At 36.3% G+C, this 19519-nt stretch overlaps 1 protein-coding gene across 1 annotated transcript in view; it reads right to left on the minus strand.

Moving 5' to 3' along the window:
- Window positions 1-19519, minus strand: part of LOC118851098 (cadherin-related family member 3-like) — a 132098-nt gene that overhangs the window by 54815 nt on the left and 57764 nt on the right. The window contains exons 15-16 of the mRNA XM_036760650.1: window positions 13628-13849; window positions 12770-12915 (exon numbers count right to left, since the gene is read on the minus strand). Coding sequence (XP_036616545.1) covers window positions 12770-12915; window positions 13628-13849 — 368 coding nt within the window. The remainder of the gene's footprint in view (window positions 1-12769; window positions 12916-13627; window positions 13850-19519) is intronic.

Below are 19519 nucleotides of genomic sequence, written 5' to 3' on the forward strand. Positions count from 1 at the left end.
AGTGTCAGAGGGAGAAGGGAATGCATACAAGATGTTACATAGGTACAATTAGAATGGAAATAGGGGGTATGAGAGAGTGAGGAGGCAAGGATGCCAGTTAGATTGTGAGCCTGGGAGGATGGCTGTACCCTTGACAAGAGTAAGAAAGTTAGGAAGAGAGAGGGGGATAAGAAAAAAGATAATGAATTCAGCTTTGGATATGTTGAGTTTAAGATATCTATAGGACATCCAGTTTGAAATGTATAATAGGCATTTTGAGATACAAGACTAGAGGACAAGAGAGATTAAGGACAGACAAATAGATCTGAGAATCATTTGCATAAAGATGGCAATTTAATCCATGCGACCTGGTGAAAAATAATATAGAGGGAGAGCATAAGACAGAGCTTTGGGGGATACCTGTGTTTAGTGAGTGTAACCTGGAAGAATGTTCAACCAAGGAGACCAAGAAGTAGATCAGATATGATTGGATGGTTTACCTAATGAGATGCTATTTAAATATATAGAATGGTACAGTGATCTGTTACTGGGTCCTCAAAATGCTGCCACATCTGACTGCTGAAGCAGTTGCTGGAATGGTCCTGCCCTTCTCTTTTTCTAATATTCACAGGCTCAGAGATACCAGGCCTTTCTTTATTTTCTCCCAATCTCACCTCCCTCTAAACCCTTCCCTGTTCCTAGTTGTCTCCCCTTGGGAAATTACTTTGTAATTACATTGAAAATGTTTTGCATTTACTTAACTATGTTTATGTTGTTTTCCCCTTTCCTTATAAAATGAAATTCCTTGATGGTAGGGCTTTTTGTTTGTTTTAATCGTTCTATATCTGGTACCTAGAATATAACATTAAAAAATTCTTGCTGAATAAATGAAAATTTGAAGTTTAAATATTTTTAACTATTGGAAAGAAGACATGCTATCCATGGGTGGGGAACCTACTGCCTGGAGGCCACATGTGGCCCTCTAGGTCCTCAAGTGTGGTCCTTTGGCTGAATCCAAACTTCACAGAACCAACCCCCTTAATAAAAGTATTTATTCTATAAAACTTGGACTCAGTCAAAAGACCACACCCAAGGACCTAGAAGGCCACCTGTGGCCTCGGGGTTACAGGTTCTCCATGCCTGAACTGTATGACTAACCATGCCTTAGAGGATAATTCATGGATTCATTTTCAAAGGAGATAGTAAAGTGAATTCTAAATTGCTAAAGAAGTAAATATCATTTAAATGCTTTTTTATGCTCTTACTGTAGTAAAACCTGATATGGAACTCCATATATTCTATTTTATATGTTCTCAGAAGCAACTAAAATATATAGGAGTATACTAAAATCATACTTAGCACTGGTGTTGAACATTTCCTCATCACCCATCAGACAATAAGTTCCAATAAAAACATGAGACAAGGACAAATAAGAGACATTAATCCCAAAAAAGTTTACTCCCTAAATAATTTAATACTAGAACAAAATATCCCTTTGTAAATAACAATTAATTACACAGAAATCCCAAGTTTATGTAATTTGGTAATCACATTATACTATTTATGAGCATTGGCAACTTTTATGCATTTTTCGCCAAACGCTCCTAATTATCAAAATTGAGCAAATGGCCTCCATGTTCCTAAATTTGTTATTAGTTTTTGATAACAGAAAACCATTATGCAGCAGGGAAAACCACACCTAAATCTGTGATAAAATTTAGAAATGTATATGACCATAGATGAGTCTACATAATGAAATTTTTTTTAACGAAACATTTCAAATCTGTATACTCTGCCATACTATGTACCCTACCTTCACTTTGAGTTTCCATTTTTGTTTGTTTGCTGTTGTAAAGAATAACATAACACTCCAGGACTATGCCTCAAGGTCAGGAAAGGTTACCCAGGACTGCCATTAGAAGAATTTTGCCTTTTTCCCCCAAACCAACTCCATTTAAGTAGGAATCTCATATACTTGTCTGGGGTACTCCAAAGTTACAATGATGTTCAAGGAGCATTTTCATTCCTAAGGAGACATTTTATTCTTGCTTCCTTCAGCCCTTTTGTTCTACCTGTCCTTTGCACAATGTAATTTAAAACATTTTAGTCATATACAGTTCACTCTTTTCTAGTAATTTAGTCTTCTCTTCCCAATTGAAATGGTAAATTTAATTAGGAAAGGAATTACCACTTAGTATTCTTCCAAAGCTTTGTGAACAGCCTACACAAGTACCCAGAGGCAGGAAAGGGAAGGACAAAATGGAAGAATAGCTACCTGTCTAGTATGACTAGAATGCATAATGAATGAAATAACCTTAGCAGGTGTTTTGTGTAATGAGTAGTTGGAAAGGAAAGTGGAGGACTTTAAATCCAAAGTCCTTCAGCTGAGGACTCTGTACTTCATCCTACAGAAAATGCAGACCGTCAGAAAGATTTTGACATGACAAGATTTTGCAATGGGGGCTCAAAGGAGAAGTAGATGTATAGGTTAAAAGGTAGTATCTGAGTGTTTTGAATTGCTGTATCATAATTTAAAATAGGAATGATGGGCTCTTGGCCAGGGAGGAAGTTTACCTAATAAGATATGATAAATATACATTGATCTGTATTTTGCAAACCTAACTTTGTTGAAGTTTTAGATAGACAATTTCCTCAGTGCAGAGGGAAAAGCTTCACAGAACCTAGCTATTTGAATTTCTGGGAAATGTAGACCCAGATAGCACCATTTCTTTCTGTCTTGGAAAGACTGAGAGACTCTCCTGAGAGACTAGATGAGGATGGACCTAGGGTTGGAAGAGGATAGGAACTGAGTCATATAAGATGGGGAGAAGTTGGAGGGAACTCCATTGGGAGAACTTCCTCCAGGAGTTGGAGGGGTCAGATTGTCTTGGCTAATGCTGTACTGCTGTCATGCAACCCTGTGTGCTTTGGACACTGGGTTGGGAGGAGAGAGGCTAATCAAGGGTTTCAAATGGAGTTGGCTGACTGAAATTTAGGAAGTGATCAGAGGTCAGAATAAAAATTCACTCCTGGCAGTAACTGGTGCTGAACATGACTATGCTCCACCATGGCTGCTGGAAATGTAGAACAGTTGGCCAGATGGGACAGCAGAGACCAAAGTGCAGGGAGGGTCCAATAAGTTGGGTGGTTTCTCCAACCAACAATCCATGCAGATAGTGAACTGCCTCTTTCCCTCCTCTATTTCCATCTGAGAAGAGTCTAATCCAGAGTTTTCCAAGGCAGCTAAACAAGTGATTGATTTTAACTCTTCCTTATTGTATGCTTCATCATTTGTTGAAAGGGAAAATCAGGACATAGGTGCCAGTGAATGTCCTGTGGTATACAGAGATAAAGGAAAAGTTGTTCAAGCCTTTTTAAGCTAATTCAAATTGGCTTGATACAAATGAAAAAAAAATCTTACAGATAAATGATGATTGTTATATCTTCTACATATCCCAAGCAAGGAAACAAGCTAGAATAAATTCAGGGCACTGAATATAGCCAATGCCTGGGCTTGTTTAAGCAGATTTAACTAGTAAGTAAAGAATAGGAAATATTTCTTGGGCTAGGCTGTTCACTCAAGTTAATTACTTCCCCTATCTTGTTCTATGTTCTCTCCTAGTCAAAGTCCTAGCTCCATCTGACCCTCTGTGAGAGGCAGAATAAAATGCTTGACTAAGGGTAAATCATGTTCCCTGTTGAAGGGAGTAGTTAAGAAAAAGCCCAAATAAAGGAAGGGGCCATACAAGATAGGGGATTGCTAGTTTTCTACTAGTCTAAATGCCTCCAACCCTTCACTGAAAAGGAAAGAGAAGGGGGAAAAATAGCTACATTTCTCTACCAAGCTAGATATTATAGAAATTAATTTAATATAGAAAGAATAGTCAAGTCAACAAGTATTTATTAAGTAGCTACTATGTGCCAGGCATTATGTTACATTCTGGGGATCCAAGCCAAAAAATAGTCCCTGCTTTCAAGGACTTGTCTAATGAGAAGCTTATCATCTAGGAATAGTAGTGATAACCATAAAATCAAAGTGGATAAAAATCTAATAAAAGCGATAACACTTTAAATCTATGATTTCAGATGTCTGTACACAAAAGCACAAACTATGAGTTCCAGTCAAGGTGAACTACAAATCCTAACAGAAGGAAACAAATTTGACTACCTAGCTAATCACTAAGACTTGGTGAGATAGGACTAATGACTAGAACATGGCTCTGGAAAGACATATTTTATTCAAAATAAACAGAGTAGAAAAACTAGGATGGGGTGAGCGGTGGGCAATAGTGGAACTGTACATTTACTTCTTCATCCATATGAAGAAATATAGCAATCGTACATGGAAAAAATGTCCAAAGATAAACTGAGGTAGAAATGGAAATGATATTGTCATTGGACTGCCTGGATGTAAAAAGAAAGAAGATGAAGGGATTAGGGAAAGAACTAACTGGTGTAGCACAGATGCCTGATATTCAGACTTAAGTCATAGGTTAGAATGGGATCACCAAGGGAAAGAGTATAGGAAAAAAATATGAGAATGAGTCAGACAGGGCCTTGGGTGGGATACAGAGGAATAACTAGTAAAAGAGACTAAAAAGGAAAAGTTAGATGCATAGGAAAAGAATCAGGAAAAGATAGTGTTAGACATATCAGAGGAGGAGAGCATCTTCAAGACGTGGGTTAGATAGATAATCTTCAGTGTTACAGAATGGTCAAGGGGAAGTAAGACTGAGATTAGGCCATTAGATTTTAAAATGAAAAAGATAATGGTGATCCTAGATAGAGCAGCTTCAGTTCAGTGATTAGATCAAAAATTAGAATACAAGTTGAGTGAGTGTTGAGGAAATTGGTAGTAACTAATACTTTTTAAATTACAAAGTGACTTTACTCAGTTCACCTATGTGCAAAAGCATCAGAGTAATGAATAAAATGGCATTCTGGCATTGAATTCCCAATTGTCATTTCCGTTATGATAAGAATGTTAAAATCTTAATATACTATTTAAATTAACTAAGTTATCATCTCTGTTATGCCAATGGGAAAGCAGAGAGTGAAATGTTATATGTCTTGCTAAAAGATTCAATGATGCAGTAACCAGGTTGCCTAAATTTGATCCAAGTAAACTTTTCCCCTAGACCAAATGGCATTTAAAACAAATGCAGGTATTATAAAACAAATCAATGACATTTATTTAAAAATAAAAGTAACTCAAGTTGAAATTTATACATATAGATATGTTTCAATAGATATAGGTATATACGTTTTCTTTTAGAATTTTAAAAATGCATATTTTCTTTTTAAAGGAAAAATTTGCTGTCAAATTTTAGTAAAAAAGTACTAAAAATAAAATGGCCATAAGGGGGTCTCATAGTTTTTTTTAATAGAAGTAATGCTTTTATTATGTCTTGATTGATCTAAAGCCATCCTAGTATATATTTGGTTATAATCTCTACTGTGGGAAAACCAGGAATACAAACCGATACCTTTTTTTTTTGTTAGTTTGTTTTTCAGTTTGTTTGCTTGTTATTGGGGCTGCCGATAACGTAAGAAGAAAAGGGAAGAATTCCTCTTGGCTAAATTCATAGATTGACATTATTTTAAAGTGGCAGAAACAGGAATATGCAACTATGAATCTTGTTTATCAAACCTCGAAAAATGAATTCTTCAAGAGCTATTGATGGGACGGTCTTCTTACTACCTTCACAGCTACCAACTAACTCAGGGTCTTCTTAGGCAGATGCCAATAGATGTCAGAGTATTTTGTATTTAAGGACATGATGTCATTCCTTTCCTTTTCTTTTATCCTTGACACTCCCTGTGGATTCCAATTCACATCAATGGGATGAATAAAATGCAAAGTCAGCAAGACCACACATATTTTCACACTTGTAAGAAAGGATGTGTCCATCCATTTGTATATAGTCTGAGAGCTTTTCACAATACAGTATGTTCCATTTTCTTTTCTCTATTCATTAGCAAGCACTGATAAAGTTTATTTTGAGTAGACTTCTATCAAAATTAAAGTTTGAATGTTTTCTTTTTTATTAGTTCAAAAAGTCAATTATCATTTCAAAAGTAAAGCTAATGTCACAGCCCTCAAGCATGTAATGTTATCCTGGCCACATCTCTGACAAAAGTAATGGCTTTGTCTCATTGGAATCTGCATGTGCCATTCTTTTGCTTGACTGGGATATGTGCCTTTGCCCATGATTTTTTTATTATGCAGGATACACTCAAAAGTTTGGCTTGGGAATATCACTGTAATCATAGTTGTTGACATCCTAAGCACCATCCACTAGTTGTTCTGCCAAAGATAGTCACTTTGCAGTTATTTGGGGAACAGAAGACTCAAGAAAATGTCTAGCAACTATTGCATCTACCTAGGTTTTCCCTTGTGAGACATGATTTCTTTCTTTTTCCTCCAATTCACAAAATCTAGGTGGAAATCTATGACCCTGGACACAGTTTCTATCAGTGGCTTGAAATTCTGCCTATCCAGTCAGAGATAGAGATTTAAAATTTTAGCAGAAGTATGTCTAGAAATTTTTGACTGTGTAAGAACTTTACTAGTCCTGGCTTTATTTTAAAATTGTTTTGTATAGATTATTTTTTCTAGAAATTTAGAAGAAGAGAAACTTAGGATAGCTTGAGTGATAGATTTGGTGGTGGCAAGCTAGAGGAAAACGGTTTTTCAAGAGTTATTTTGAAATGTTTGGATATTGAAGAATTAAGTGTGCTTGATGGCAGAAGGGAAAGGGCCTTTAGAAGGAGACATCCAAGACGAAAAATATAAAGGGAATGAGCAATGAAAAAAGTATTCCAGGAGAGGCTAAAAAGTTTTAGTGAAGAGTTAGATTTAGCAATAAGAAAGGGCCATCACTTCCTAAAATTGGAGAAAAGGAGAAAAAGAAAGGCAGATAAAAGAGAGATTTGGAGATGTGGAGGATAAATGAGAGAGCTCATGATAGATGACTTTAATCATCTTGGTAAAGTAGAGATGGAAAATGCATTTGGAATGGAGATGACTTTAGGAGAGAGGGGGTTTGAAAAAGCCACAGTATGGACAGAGTAAATCAGAAAAGGGTATGAAGTGGTGAGAGCTCAATGGAGACATAAACATGGCAAAAAGACCAGTATGCCATTCCAGAAAAGCTCCTGTAAGGTGAGAAATAAGGTGCTGGTGGTCAAGAGAGGATTTCACTTGAGATAGAGGAAGACCTCAACATCACAATTCTAGCCCATTATCTTTGTTGTTTCATGGAACCTTTTCATTATTCCTCACTCATGATTAGGGCATCTATATCCATCTATATATCCATAAGGGAGTCAAGTCTGTTCTAGTCCTATATGGAAGCACACAAACTGACTTATCAAATGTCTGGAAAGAGATGAAAGTTAAGGAGACAATGAGGCTTCTTGGTGGTAATAATTGCTACTGACTCTAGGATGAATTGAAAATGTATGGGAGAAGTAGGGCTACTGGGTCATAGGAGGTGGTTAGTGGTCTAGATCTAGATAAGAGACCTAGATAGTCATGTTGCACATTTGGAGGGGAGAGAAATGGGTATGATTGATGATCACTGGAAGAACATGTGGCATGGAATTGGTAGGATGGAGGACTTCCAGAAAAGGAAATGTGTCCTTGAAATTTTAGCATACTATGCCAAAACTATGGTGACTCCACCCTAGTAATACTGGCAGTTAGACTGTCTACATTTTTATTGGACCCATAAAAATGGTTTCATGACTTTCTGTGAATAGATTCAACAACTTAGCAATAGATGAAGAGGAGCTCAATAGCAGGATGATCCTAGGTTGAAACTTATCAGGGAAAGAATATTGTAAGTACCCAGAGTTAAGCGCCTATAGTTAGTAGCTAACTAAATGGTGATCTTGATGAAGATGAGGAACAGGTTCTATATAAGAGTGGCTTTAGGAGAAGTAGAAAATTAAAAGACAAAGATCATGCAAGTAATTCTCAGAATTAAGGTTTTTAGAAGTAAAGTAATTTGGGACAATTGTGAGGTCTAAATTGTAACCACCCTTGCACATTTCTTATAATCATAGGATTTAGAGCTGGAAAGGATCTTAAAGATCTTTTAGTCTAACTGACTTGCCCACAGTCAGTCACATAGCTAATAAGTAGAAAAGCTAGTATTTGAAACCTCATCTTCTGCCTCCATAAGCAGGTAAGCAACACAGTAGATAGATCACTGGGCTTGAAGTCAGGAACATCTGAGTTCAAATCATGCCTTAGACATTTACTAGCCTTGTGACCCTGGGCAAGTCAATTACCTCACAATTTCAATTGTAAAATGAGGGAGTTGAGACTCAATGGTCTCTAAGGCCTCTAAACATATGAGATCCAATGATACATATCCAATGTTCTCTTCATGCTAATGTGTCATGCTAATGTTAAGGTCGATTACAAAGTTGAGGAGGTTGAACTTGGAGTCCGGGGAGTTCGATTGTCATTAATATAAATATTTAAATTAATGGAGCTGCTAATAGTGATTGGAGTACCAAATAAGATTGTGATCTAAGTGCTAAACATCATTAAAGAAAGTGGAAGAATCACCTAAGGGTTAGTAGATGACATCAACACTACCCTCAAATGTGCTTTATGCACAAATGATGTGAATTTCAAAGGAGAAGATGCTGAGTGCTGGCACCAGAGTGAGGATCTGATATTCACCAAGAGAACAAGAGGTATGACAGTTCTTTCTCCTGTCCCTGAAATAAATGGGCCGCCATTGGAGAAGGGAGCATGAATGAAGTATTTCTGGGAGTAGGGAGCCAGTGTTCAGGAGATAGGAGTACAAAGTGAAGGTTGCAAGAATAAAACCAATTAATAGAATGGGGGTTCCACCTAGCACAAAAAGCAAAAAATAAATTTCAGGGGGGGTGATCTAAGTTAAAAATGCTGTTCTCATTTATTATTTTAGTAAATATCTTTATAGCAGCCCTTAATTTTGGTAGAACCATTTGTATAAAGGGGCTCCAGAAGTCCCTCGAGGGACTAGGTTCTTTAAAGCTAAGGGGTTACAATGTTGTGTCCAAATATTTGCAATCCACTTCTGTGATTTTGACTGCTCTTAAAGAAACATTCATTTTACTCTAGATAGTGAAGTACATACTATTCTTTAACAGCCTGTACCTGCGAAACAAACACATTTTATAAATCTCTTCAAAAACATACATTAATCAAAATATGAACTTCAGTTCAAAACTGCTTGCAAACACCTGTTCAGCCTGGGTGATTGATAGTACAGCACAACAGTAACAAGACTAATTTATATCAACTAAGTAAGTTGTTGGAAAGGAGAAATTTCTAAACTAGTTTTCTTGAGAGCAAATTAAAATACCACAGAGTTCACAGGAGTAAAGGACAAATTTTTGCTCTTGACCCACAGAAAAAACAAAATATAAACCATTGTTTAAAACAAAAACAAAGCAAACAACTCGTGAATGCTTCATATAACTGAAGGGAGGGGTTTCCTTTTTTTCTTTTTTGTTGCTTCTGTTAAAGCATTTCACCCAATACCCAAACATTTAAGATAAAGGGTATAAATATATTTAAGCAGATTAGGAGGCATATACTTATACTTACAATGTAACCATTACTCAGCTTTTGTTTCTGTGAAAGTAACTTAAATCTCCCTTTGAGTGTATTTTTAAAAATTCTTGGGTAAGGATACCAGGCTCATGTGCTTCAACAATAAGACCTACTCTGAGTCACTGTCTAAAGCACTCAAGTTACCTTATTCAATTTCTTTTCACGGAGTTTTGTTGGACTGGTTCCTTGTGTTTTCCAGACATGATGAGGCTATAGTGGGGGGTTGTAATAATGAGTCATTATGTGGACTGATGGGGACTTTGGTTCACAAAGGATACATATGCAAGTGTTCACCATATAGAAGTATGCACTGGCAATGAACAACTGTGGTTTTATGTTTCTGTTAACAGAAACCATTATCTGCCTGGTGTTATTAACTTGCTTGGAAAAGAACAATTAAGTCACAAGATAGAGAAAAACTGGAAAATATCTGTGGTCTCCTATAGCATGTTCCAAGGTCTCTCCTATTCATGGGATGGCATTAAAAGGCTTTCCAAACACACACACACACACACACACACGCACACAAATGAATTTTTCTTTAAAAAGTGATTTGAGGACAAATTTTTTATTACTTGGCCCATGGATCTTTTGTACTGCTTGCCCCAGGCACAGAAATTGCTAATTATTGCTCTGACTGAAACACTGGCAAAAGGTACAAGACACTTAATTTTCAAAAAAAAAAAGAGGAAGAGAATGGAAACTCTAGGTCAATGAACTTTACTTTGCTTCATAGCAAGACACTAAAACACATTATTAAAGAATTAATTAATGAATGTCTAGAAAAAGAAATACTGATTACAGAGAGCTTCATTAAAAATAGATCATTAAAAGGCAGCATTGACAGTGACAAGAACACAGAATGTGGAATCAGAGGGTCTGAGTTCAGGTTCTACCTCTTGGGTCATCTATGGGCTTGGGCAAGTTGCTTAACTTCCCTGACTCTTAATTTTCTCAAATATGAAATAAAGGGGTTGGATTAGGGAGCTTCTGAACTCCCTTCTAGTTCCAAATCTGTGGTCCAACATTAACCTCATTCAATTGACAGGGTCCAAAACTTGTAGATCAGAACAATTATTGAAATTACTTGGATTTTGGCAAAATATTTGATGAGGTCTCTCATGCTAATCTTGTGGACAAGAAGACATATGAACTAATCAAAAATACAGCTACATTGATTCATAAATGAATGGCAAGCCCAAAGAATATTGGTTAATAGTGTGAAGTCAACTTGGAAAGAAGTCTTGAGTATTATGCTTCAAAGAACATGTGCCCTTTGCTTTTTAAAATTATAATCAGTGATTCGGATAAAGTAATCAATAGCATAGCTAATGTGTTGGATGACAGGGATCCAAAAAGAACTCAATAGACCATAACAATTGGATTGAATCCAATTAAATGAAATTTAATGGGATATATGTTGTTTTACACTTAAGTTCAAAAACATTAATTTCAGAAGTGCAAGATGGGAGAAGTGTGACTAAATAGCCATCCATCCAGAAAATATATGCAGATTTTATCATACTCCAAGCAAAGATTACCACCATTTTTCCAGAAAGACTGATGTTCAGTCACAGAGCAATGGAGAGTTGTATGGTTTCAATATGTTACCAGTGAAAAAACATGCTGGTGTAGTACTACAAATGTATAATCAAAGAAATGCATCCCTGGAAAAGTTGAAAAACATTTGTAGTGAAAGTGAGACATAACTGATAGGCAGCCCATGGGCACCATCGGTACCCTTAATTTGTCAAGAGGTTTAGACAAAACCTAAGGTATTAGTAAGCTCATCTGTTCAATATTTATGGGGAGACATGGGCAAACATTTCACAATATGAGAACATTTAGAAAGGTTTTGATTTGAACCAATGGAGGAAGTATCATCAATGAGATCACAGTTCTGCTGAACAACAGGGCAAATTCAACCAAATATTCAACCAAATTCAACCAAAATATAGCCAAAATATCTGATGTAACATTAGGTTGTTTCAAGAGAGGCATAGTATTTTCTAGGTTATATGACCAACGAGATAGAGGCCTAGCCATTTTCTTCCGTCTCCATTAACTTTCACAATACTTCTAAATGAATAATTGTGTTCCTGAGACAGAGCAATTAAAAATTAATCCATAGGACAAGGAAGTATGCCCAATAGTAGCCTTATGAATTAACACTGAAGAAACCTTTAACTTGCTAATCTTTAACCTGATCAGTAGCAAAATTCTGCTGCCACCCTCCCTGAACCTATGAGCTTATGCTTTAGAACTCACACAGGGTTCCCTTCCTACCTTAGACATTCTGAAGGAAAACTTCACTGCATGCCCAGACTTCACCCCTTTTAAACAAGAAACAAAAATTGACTGTATTTAGCCACATAAAGAAGACTGGGATGAAAATCAAAGAGAGGGGGAAATCAGGTTTCTTTATAGTTGGGGTAACCTGAGATGAGGGAACCCCAAGATTATGGAGACTCTTCCCATATTACCCATCTTCCTCCATCCCTGAAAAAATGGTACTGACCCAGTCAAGGGAGAGAAAGAAAGAACCAGAGTTAATGACTCAAAAACAAGAGGCCAACTTGAGTGCCTTCAAAGGGCCTAAAGGGTATTGAAATCCAGCTATAGCCATCTCTGACTCCATAGAAAGTATTTAGGAAGGGTTCACAGCTGGTAAAAAGAAAATTCCTCAACATGGAAGGAGGCTGAGGTAGCTTAGCAGTCTAGTCACTAGATATTATACCTACCAACAAAAGAGAATGAGCTGGGGAGGGCAGGGCGTTCAGGACCAGGTCAGATAATTCACTTGCTAAAGACAGCTGACATTTTATGTTCCTTTCTGGCAATGACATTTTAGGAGGAATATTGATAAAATAGAGAGTATCTTCATGGAATGACCAGTATGTTCAAGGCAAATCTATTGTATGAAACCTGGTCAGATAACAGTTGGTTATATATGGCCTATAAGGTCCCTCCCCACTCTGAGACTCCATGACATTAATTGATAGGAGAAAAAAAAATTGAACACAAGTTGAAAGATTCATGACTGTGCAAATTTAGTTCTAAACTTGGGCCAATCAATTTTCAACACTTCTTAAAAAAGGCAATATCATTCTCTCCCCACAAATACCCACGCAGCCTAAAAGATAATCCCATTGAAAATAGTTTTATATTTACCAGAACATTGATGGTCACAAGAACAGAACTACTTCTCTGTCTGAGTGGATCAGGTTCAATGTCATTGTCCATATCTGTTGCTCTTACTACTAACTTGTACTGGGCTTGAATCTCTCTGTCTAATGAATCCAACAGTTTTATCATTCCTGAAACAAAAGAACAAAAAAGTATGTTATATGATTATCAAGAAATTCCAATATTCATCTAAGGTTAAGTCAAAGAAATAAGAAAAATGTAAGATGAAAACGAGGATAATAATGCTTACATTATCAACCTTATGATATTATAAGGAATCAAATGATATAATTTGTTTGAAATGCTTTGCAAACTATAAAGCATAATAGAAATATAAGTTAATAGAGGAATTTGGGACTGGATCTGAGATAGCAAACTCTCCCAATGCATATTGGCACCTGCTCTGCAATTTGTGGTTTTAGAGAGTTGCCTGAGGTACTGAGAAGTTAAGTGACTGAATCTGCAACCAGATTATATCATGGAAAAATTTGAAATAAGGTCTTTCTAACTGCAATGATAGTTTCTGAGCTATTACACAAAGCTTTCTTTCTGTCCTTGTAACTTGAGACTCATGCCCATTTGCATCAATGTTTCCTCATTGTTAGACTGAATGATTACTTGATTTTACATGTCTGCATCCCATGCAGGCAGAAGTAGAGTCTAGATCCTCCCCTGTCATCCCTCAAAGCCAGAAGCTAGAAGACTTAGAATCATCAAATTATCGTTCTATCCACCAGTAAGAAGACCTTTATGCAAATGGACAGAAGCTCTAGGTTACATTCTTGTTAATAAAGGCAAAAATATTTTTCAAATGCGAATTTCAAATTGATGTTCTGAGATTACCTGTGTTTGGTTCGATGTAAAATTTGGAAGGTGTCCCCAGATTACCTCCATCAATTGTATATTTTATGTTATTGAATGGCCAGTCTGCGTCTGTAAATACAACTCTCCCAATAAGGGTATCGATTGCACTGTTTTCAGGTGCACTGAAGGTAAAAGCTGGCATGTTACTAACTGGATTTAGCTCATTTTTACGAGTCACCCGTAAAATAATTGTAATAATAGCTGTGGAAAAAGAAGCATTTTTATTTTCTCATGTAGCTAAAACATGAATCCATATCATTCAGGTTTTGCATTTTCTTAATTGAAAAAATCCTAAAAATGGCTTTTCTTCAATATTAAAAGTAGATTTAAAATTGTTATTTATATAGGTGTACCCTATGAGCTTTCCTTTATTGTTTGCTCAAGTAGTTTTTATTCAAATTAAGAATTTCATATTAAAAACCAATAAAACTTTGTTTCTAAACTCATATATCTGCATATATTACCTACAGCTATTATTGTAAGCATGAGTTTCAAGCCTCCCTTATCTCTTACCTAGTTTTTTTTTAACTTAGCCCTGGAAGTCTAATAAAGAGATAAGGAAAATAACATCCACATATAAAAAACATTTTCTTCTTGACTCTTATTTAAATGATTCAAAGAAGCTGAATTTGATTTAGACAGAACAAACTATATCTAAGTACATTTTTATGCACTTTTATATGCTAAGTACATTCATATACATCATAGAGTTGTTCCATCAAATGTTATTTTGTCAATAAAGCATTAATAAGCCACACCCTAAAGTCAAGTCCTTATATAATATTCTTCAGTAAATTCCAGTAGACCAGTCAAATTCAGCTCTAATGTCTAGTTTGAGATTTTGTTCTTCACTTGGATTGTTAAATAACATAGTGATATGTTGGGTGCTTTCTATGAGACACTCACTAATAAGCAGTCCCATTCACATCTCAAAAACCAATACAAATGCAATTTTTTTCTTGAAACATGATCCCTCTCTCAGGAACAATGTCCTCCCATCAGACCCTAAACAAACAGTTTTCCTTGTATTTCTCTGATATAATTCAATTCATCTCAATAAATATTTAGGAAAATGTGAGGGAAGAGAGAATATTTTCAGCTAAGAGATGCAGGGAAGGCTTGGTGGAGGATATGGCACTTGAAGAAAGAGTATTCTAATGGGAGAATTTGAAAAAGAAGTGTGTTCCACATAAGGAGATGGTTTATGAGATGAAGAACAAATTGAGTTCAAGAATATGTGGTAATCTATTATGGATGGAATATAGGGTGAGTGAGGAGGAGTGATATTAAACAAGTCTTGAGCTAGATTTCAAAAGATCCTGAAGCAACTAATGAATTTCCTTCTTTTATTTTTAGTTCCTGGCCATGACAAATCCTTTATGAGTTACACAGGATATTGTCACTTTACTTCCAGCTACTCTCTGGATTCTCTGAACTTTTCTACTTCCTCCCCAAAAACCCCTCGCCATCCTTTCCAGTCCATTTTATGTGTTATCTTCTTCAATAATAATTTAAGCTCTTTGAGAGGAAGGGCAATTGTTTTTCCTTGTACTTTTAACCCCAGCACTCAACATATTGCCTTAATAAAAATTTAATCTCTTTTTTTATTATCTATCTTAAAAACCTTACTATCTATGCATATACCTATGAATGTATGTATATGGGTATATATGTTACTATTAGACCCTAGTTGAATGACCCTGGACAAGTCATTTAACCCTGTTTGCCTCAGTTTCCTCATCTGTAAAATGATCTAGAGAAGGAAATGGTAAACCACTCCAGTATCTTTGCCAAGAAAACAAAGGGTTACAAAAAGTCAGACATGACTGAAAAGAACTAAACAATATCTACGTATGTATGTATCTATGTATATATCTATCTCCCTATCTACCTATCATATTGTGTGTTAGAGCTATGGGTGTTTGTGTCTCGTCCTCACACAGCTCCATGAGGATAGGCACCTTCTCTTATCTAAATTCTATCATCTTCTTCAGGACCTGGAATATTGCTTTGCACACTATAGCTGCTAAATAGCTATTTGTCGAATTGAAATGAATTTACAACAAAAAGGCTTCAAGTGAATTGCTCCCCTTAGTTGCTTCTGAGCCACTTGTTTTCTGGAAGGAAAAGAAGCATAGGGTATTTTAAAACTCTTGGTTTAACTTCTACAAGTTCAAAGTTACTATTCTATTTGTTGCCCTACTCTTTCCATGTTTTGACAAAGGAATGCCAGAAGAATTGGCTGCAACATGAGGCATTGGTTATAAACAATTATGCCTTCCTTTCTCCATGTTGTTTTAAGGCTCCCTATTTCCCCTTTTCTTTTCAAAGAGAGGGGATACACACACACACACACACACACACACACACACATATTTACTTTTCCAGTTGTAAACAGATTTTTTTTACTTTCTTTCATTTCTTCTCTTCCTTTCTTCCTCATATTTTTCCTTTCTTCTTTCTCTTTTTCTCTTCTCCCTTTCTTCTTCCTTGTCTTCTTCCTTCTCTTTCTCTGCCCTTCCTTCCCTTTTTCCCTCCTTCCCTACCTTATTTCCTAGCTTCCTTCTTTCCTTCCTAGCTTTCTTAGAAATCATACCTAAACTCATCTGAAAATTACAGTCTCTGGCCTTACACTGAAAGTTAGGGAATTACTGGGAACTATGATCTCATCAATAAATATTCAATCAATAAACATTTATTAAGTGCCTGCTATGTGTCAGGCACGGTGCTAAGTGCTGGGGATTCAAAAACTAAAAGCAAAAGACAGTTTCTGTCCTTAAGGAGCTCACCATCTAGTGAGGTAGACGATAAGCAAACAAATATATCTATACATATATATATCTATATATCTATATACACACACACACACACACACATATATATATGAATGAATGAGCTACATATAGGATTAATAATAACACAGCTAATATTTATGTAGCACTTATTACATGTTAGGCACTGTGCTAAGTACTTTACAATTATCTCATTTATTCCTCTCAACAATCCTGGGTGATAGGTGCTATTTTATCCCCATTTTACAGATGAGGAAACTGAGGCAGGGGTACAGTGACTTGCCCAAGGTTACACAGCTAGTAAGTCTCTGAAGCTATAAACTCTATTCAGTAGAAAATAATTAAGAGGAAAGGCACTAGAATTAACAGGGATTGGGAAATGCTTCTTATAGAAGATGGGATTTTAGTCAGGTCTTAAAGGAAGCCAGGGAAGTCAGGAGGCAGAGATGAGAAACATTCCAAGAACAGCTGAATGAGAAAATGCCCAGAGAGAAGATATGGATGACTTTGTTTGTGGAATAGCAAGAAGGCAAATATTGCTGGATCAAAGTATAAATGGTGGCCAAAAGGGTATAAGAAGACTGGAAGGGGGATGTTGGGCTAGGTTATGAAAGTTGTAATTCCAGAGATGTTGGGGAATCACTGGAGTTTATTGAGAAGAGGAGTGACATGGTTAGACCTGTGCTTTAGGAAAATTGCTTTGGTGCCTGAAGGATGGATGGATTGGAATAGGAAGATACTTGAGAGAGGCAGACCCACCAACAGGATATTACAATGGTCCAAGCATAAGGTAATGACGTTGAGGATGACATCTAGGCAAACTGGGAGGATAGTGGTATCCTCAATAGTAAGAAAGAACTTTGGTGTTGTGGGAAGGTTTAGGGGGAAAGATAAAGAGTATAGTTTTGGTCATGTCGAGTTTATGATTTCTATTGGAATCCAGTTTGAGAAGTCTGAAATGCAGTTTCCTGATCCAGAATGGGGAAGCACTACACTATTTCTTATCTTCTAGACATACTCTTTCCTCCTGTACTGCCTCTCCCACCCCCACCATCCCCATTTCAGGATTCTTGTGCCTCTCAGATGAGCTGGCAGAGCCTCTTTTAATATCTTAGATCAATCACCTGTATTGCCCAGATCAACCCTAAAATCACATCAATGCAAAGACCAAAGTTTATTAAAGCTTTTAGAATATCATTGCTTGAAGGAGGAAGGAGATAAAAAAGAGGGGATGATAGAAGGGAGGGCAGACAGGGGGAGGAGGTAATCAAAAGCAAATAATTTCAAAAAGGGACAGGATCAAGGGAGAAAACTGAATAAAGTGGGACAGGATAGGAAGGAGCAAAATATAGTCTTTCACAACATGAGTATTGTGGAAGGGTTTTACATAATGATACGCATGTGGCCTATGTTGAATTGCTTGCCTTCTTAGGGAGGGTGGGTGGGGAGGGAAGAGGGGAGAGAATTTGGAACTCAAAGTTTTAAAAGAAGATGTTCAAAAAAAAGATTTTGCATGCAACTAGGAAATAAGATATACAAGCAATGGGGCATAGAAATCTATCTTCCCCTACAAGAAAGTAAGGGAAAAGGGGATGGGGGGGAGGGAGGTGACAGAAGGGAGGGGTGACTGGGGAACAGGGCAATCAGAATGTATGCCATCTTGGAGTGGGGGGGAGGGTAGAAATGGGGAGAAAATTTGTAATTCAAACTCTTGTGAAAATCAATGCTGAAAACTAAAAATATTAAATAAATAATAATTTTTAAAAAAAGAATATCATTCCTTTTTTCTATTTATAATAGTGTTGCTATAGAAATAACTGCACCCTGAAATACTGTATTTCTGTAAAACAATTCAACAACTCCCTTGGTTGTATGTTTATATGCTCTCCAATGTAGAATCCAACTAATCCAATTGTATTTTTTTTCATGAGAAAGCCCTCCCTCACACCAAGGATTAAGAAATGCTCAATTTTGGCTTTATCTTTGAATGACTGCAATGCTCTGCTTCAACAAATTGGGAATTATACGCCAGTTCAAGATCCAGATTGCCATTGGAGTGTGTAAATTTCATTTCTAAGGGTTATTGGGTTATATTTACTCAGGGCTTTAATTGGCAACTATCGCATTTAATCTCGTTTGATATTTATCCTCCTTAATTCAGGACAGTACAGATTTTTCCATTGGGCATTCCTGTCTTCCTTGAACTTAGACTTTAAGGCAAAGGGTTTTTGTTTCTTTTTTTTTTAAGACTAACACAAAGTATTACACAATTCCACTAAATGCCTAACTTCTGCTTGTTGTTGTTCAGTCATTTTCAATCACATCCAACTCTCCATGACTCCATTTGAGGTTTTCTTGGCAAAGATATTGGAATGGTTTGCCATTTTCTCCTCCAGTTCATTTTACAGATGAGGAAATGGAGGCAAACAGGTTGAAGCAACTTGCCCAGCTAATTAAGTGTCTGAGGCCAGATTTGAACTCAGGAAGATGAGACTTCCTGACCCCAGGCCCAGCACTTTATCTACTATATCACCTAGCCGCTCCTAACTTCTAGTATGTTTCATGTTTTCTGTTAATACATTTAAAACAACTATCAGCTTCTAAATATTTGGTGGCTTCTGCCTTGTTTAAAAAAAAAGGTGCTTATGAACTATACCCAATAAATAAACAACAATGTACCACATATTAAAAATAATATTTGCAAGGAAAATACCCTACAACTCAATGTCATTTCACCTCTTTAGCTGTTATGAATACTTCAACAAACATTTATGGCTTCTCAATATTTGGTAACTGTAGTGATTAACAATGCTTTTTTAGAACCCTAAAACAGTCCAATTCCAATGCTTCATAAAGGAATCAACATCAATCTGAACTATTACTATTTCCATTGAAATTTTAAGAGAGATAAGCAATTGTCATGATGAGGAAGTCAAAAGAACCTGGAAACATTGACAAGTTTAATCTTAATCTCATACCAGTTGAAGACACACAGCAGAAAAATAAAACATTTGCTGGAAATATGAATACATTTTAACATGGAGATGAATGGAGGAAGTACATATATTAAAAGTATCAG

Source organism: Trichosurus vulpecula, chromosome 5 (genome assembly GCF_011100635.1).
Source record: "Trichosurus vulpecula isolate mTriVul1 chromosome 5, mTriVul1.pri, whole genome shotgun sequence".
Taxonomy (NCBI): Eukaryota; Metazoa; Chordata; class Mammalia; order Diprotodontia; family Phalangeridae; genus Trichosurus; species Trichosurus vulpecula.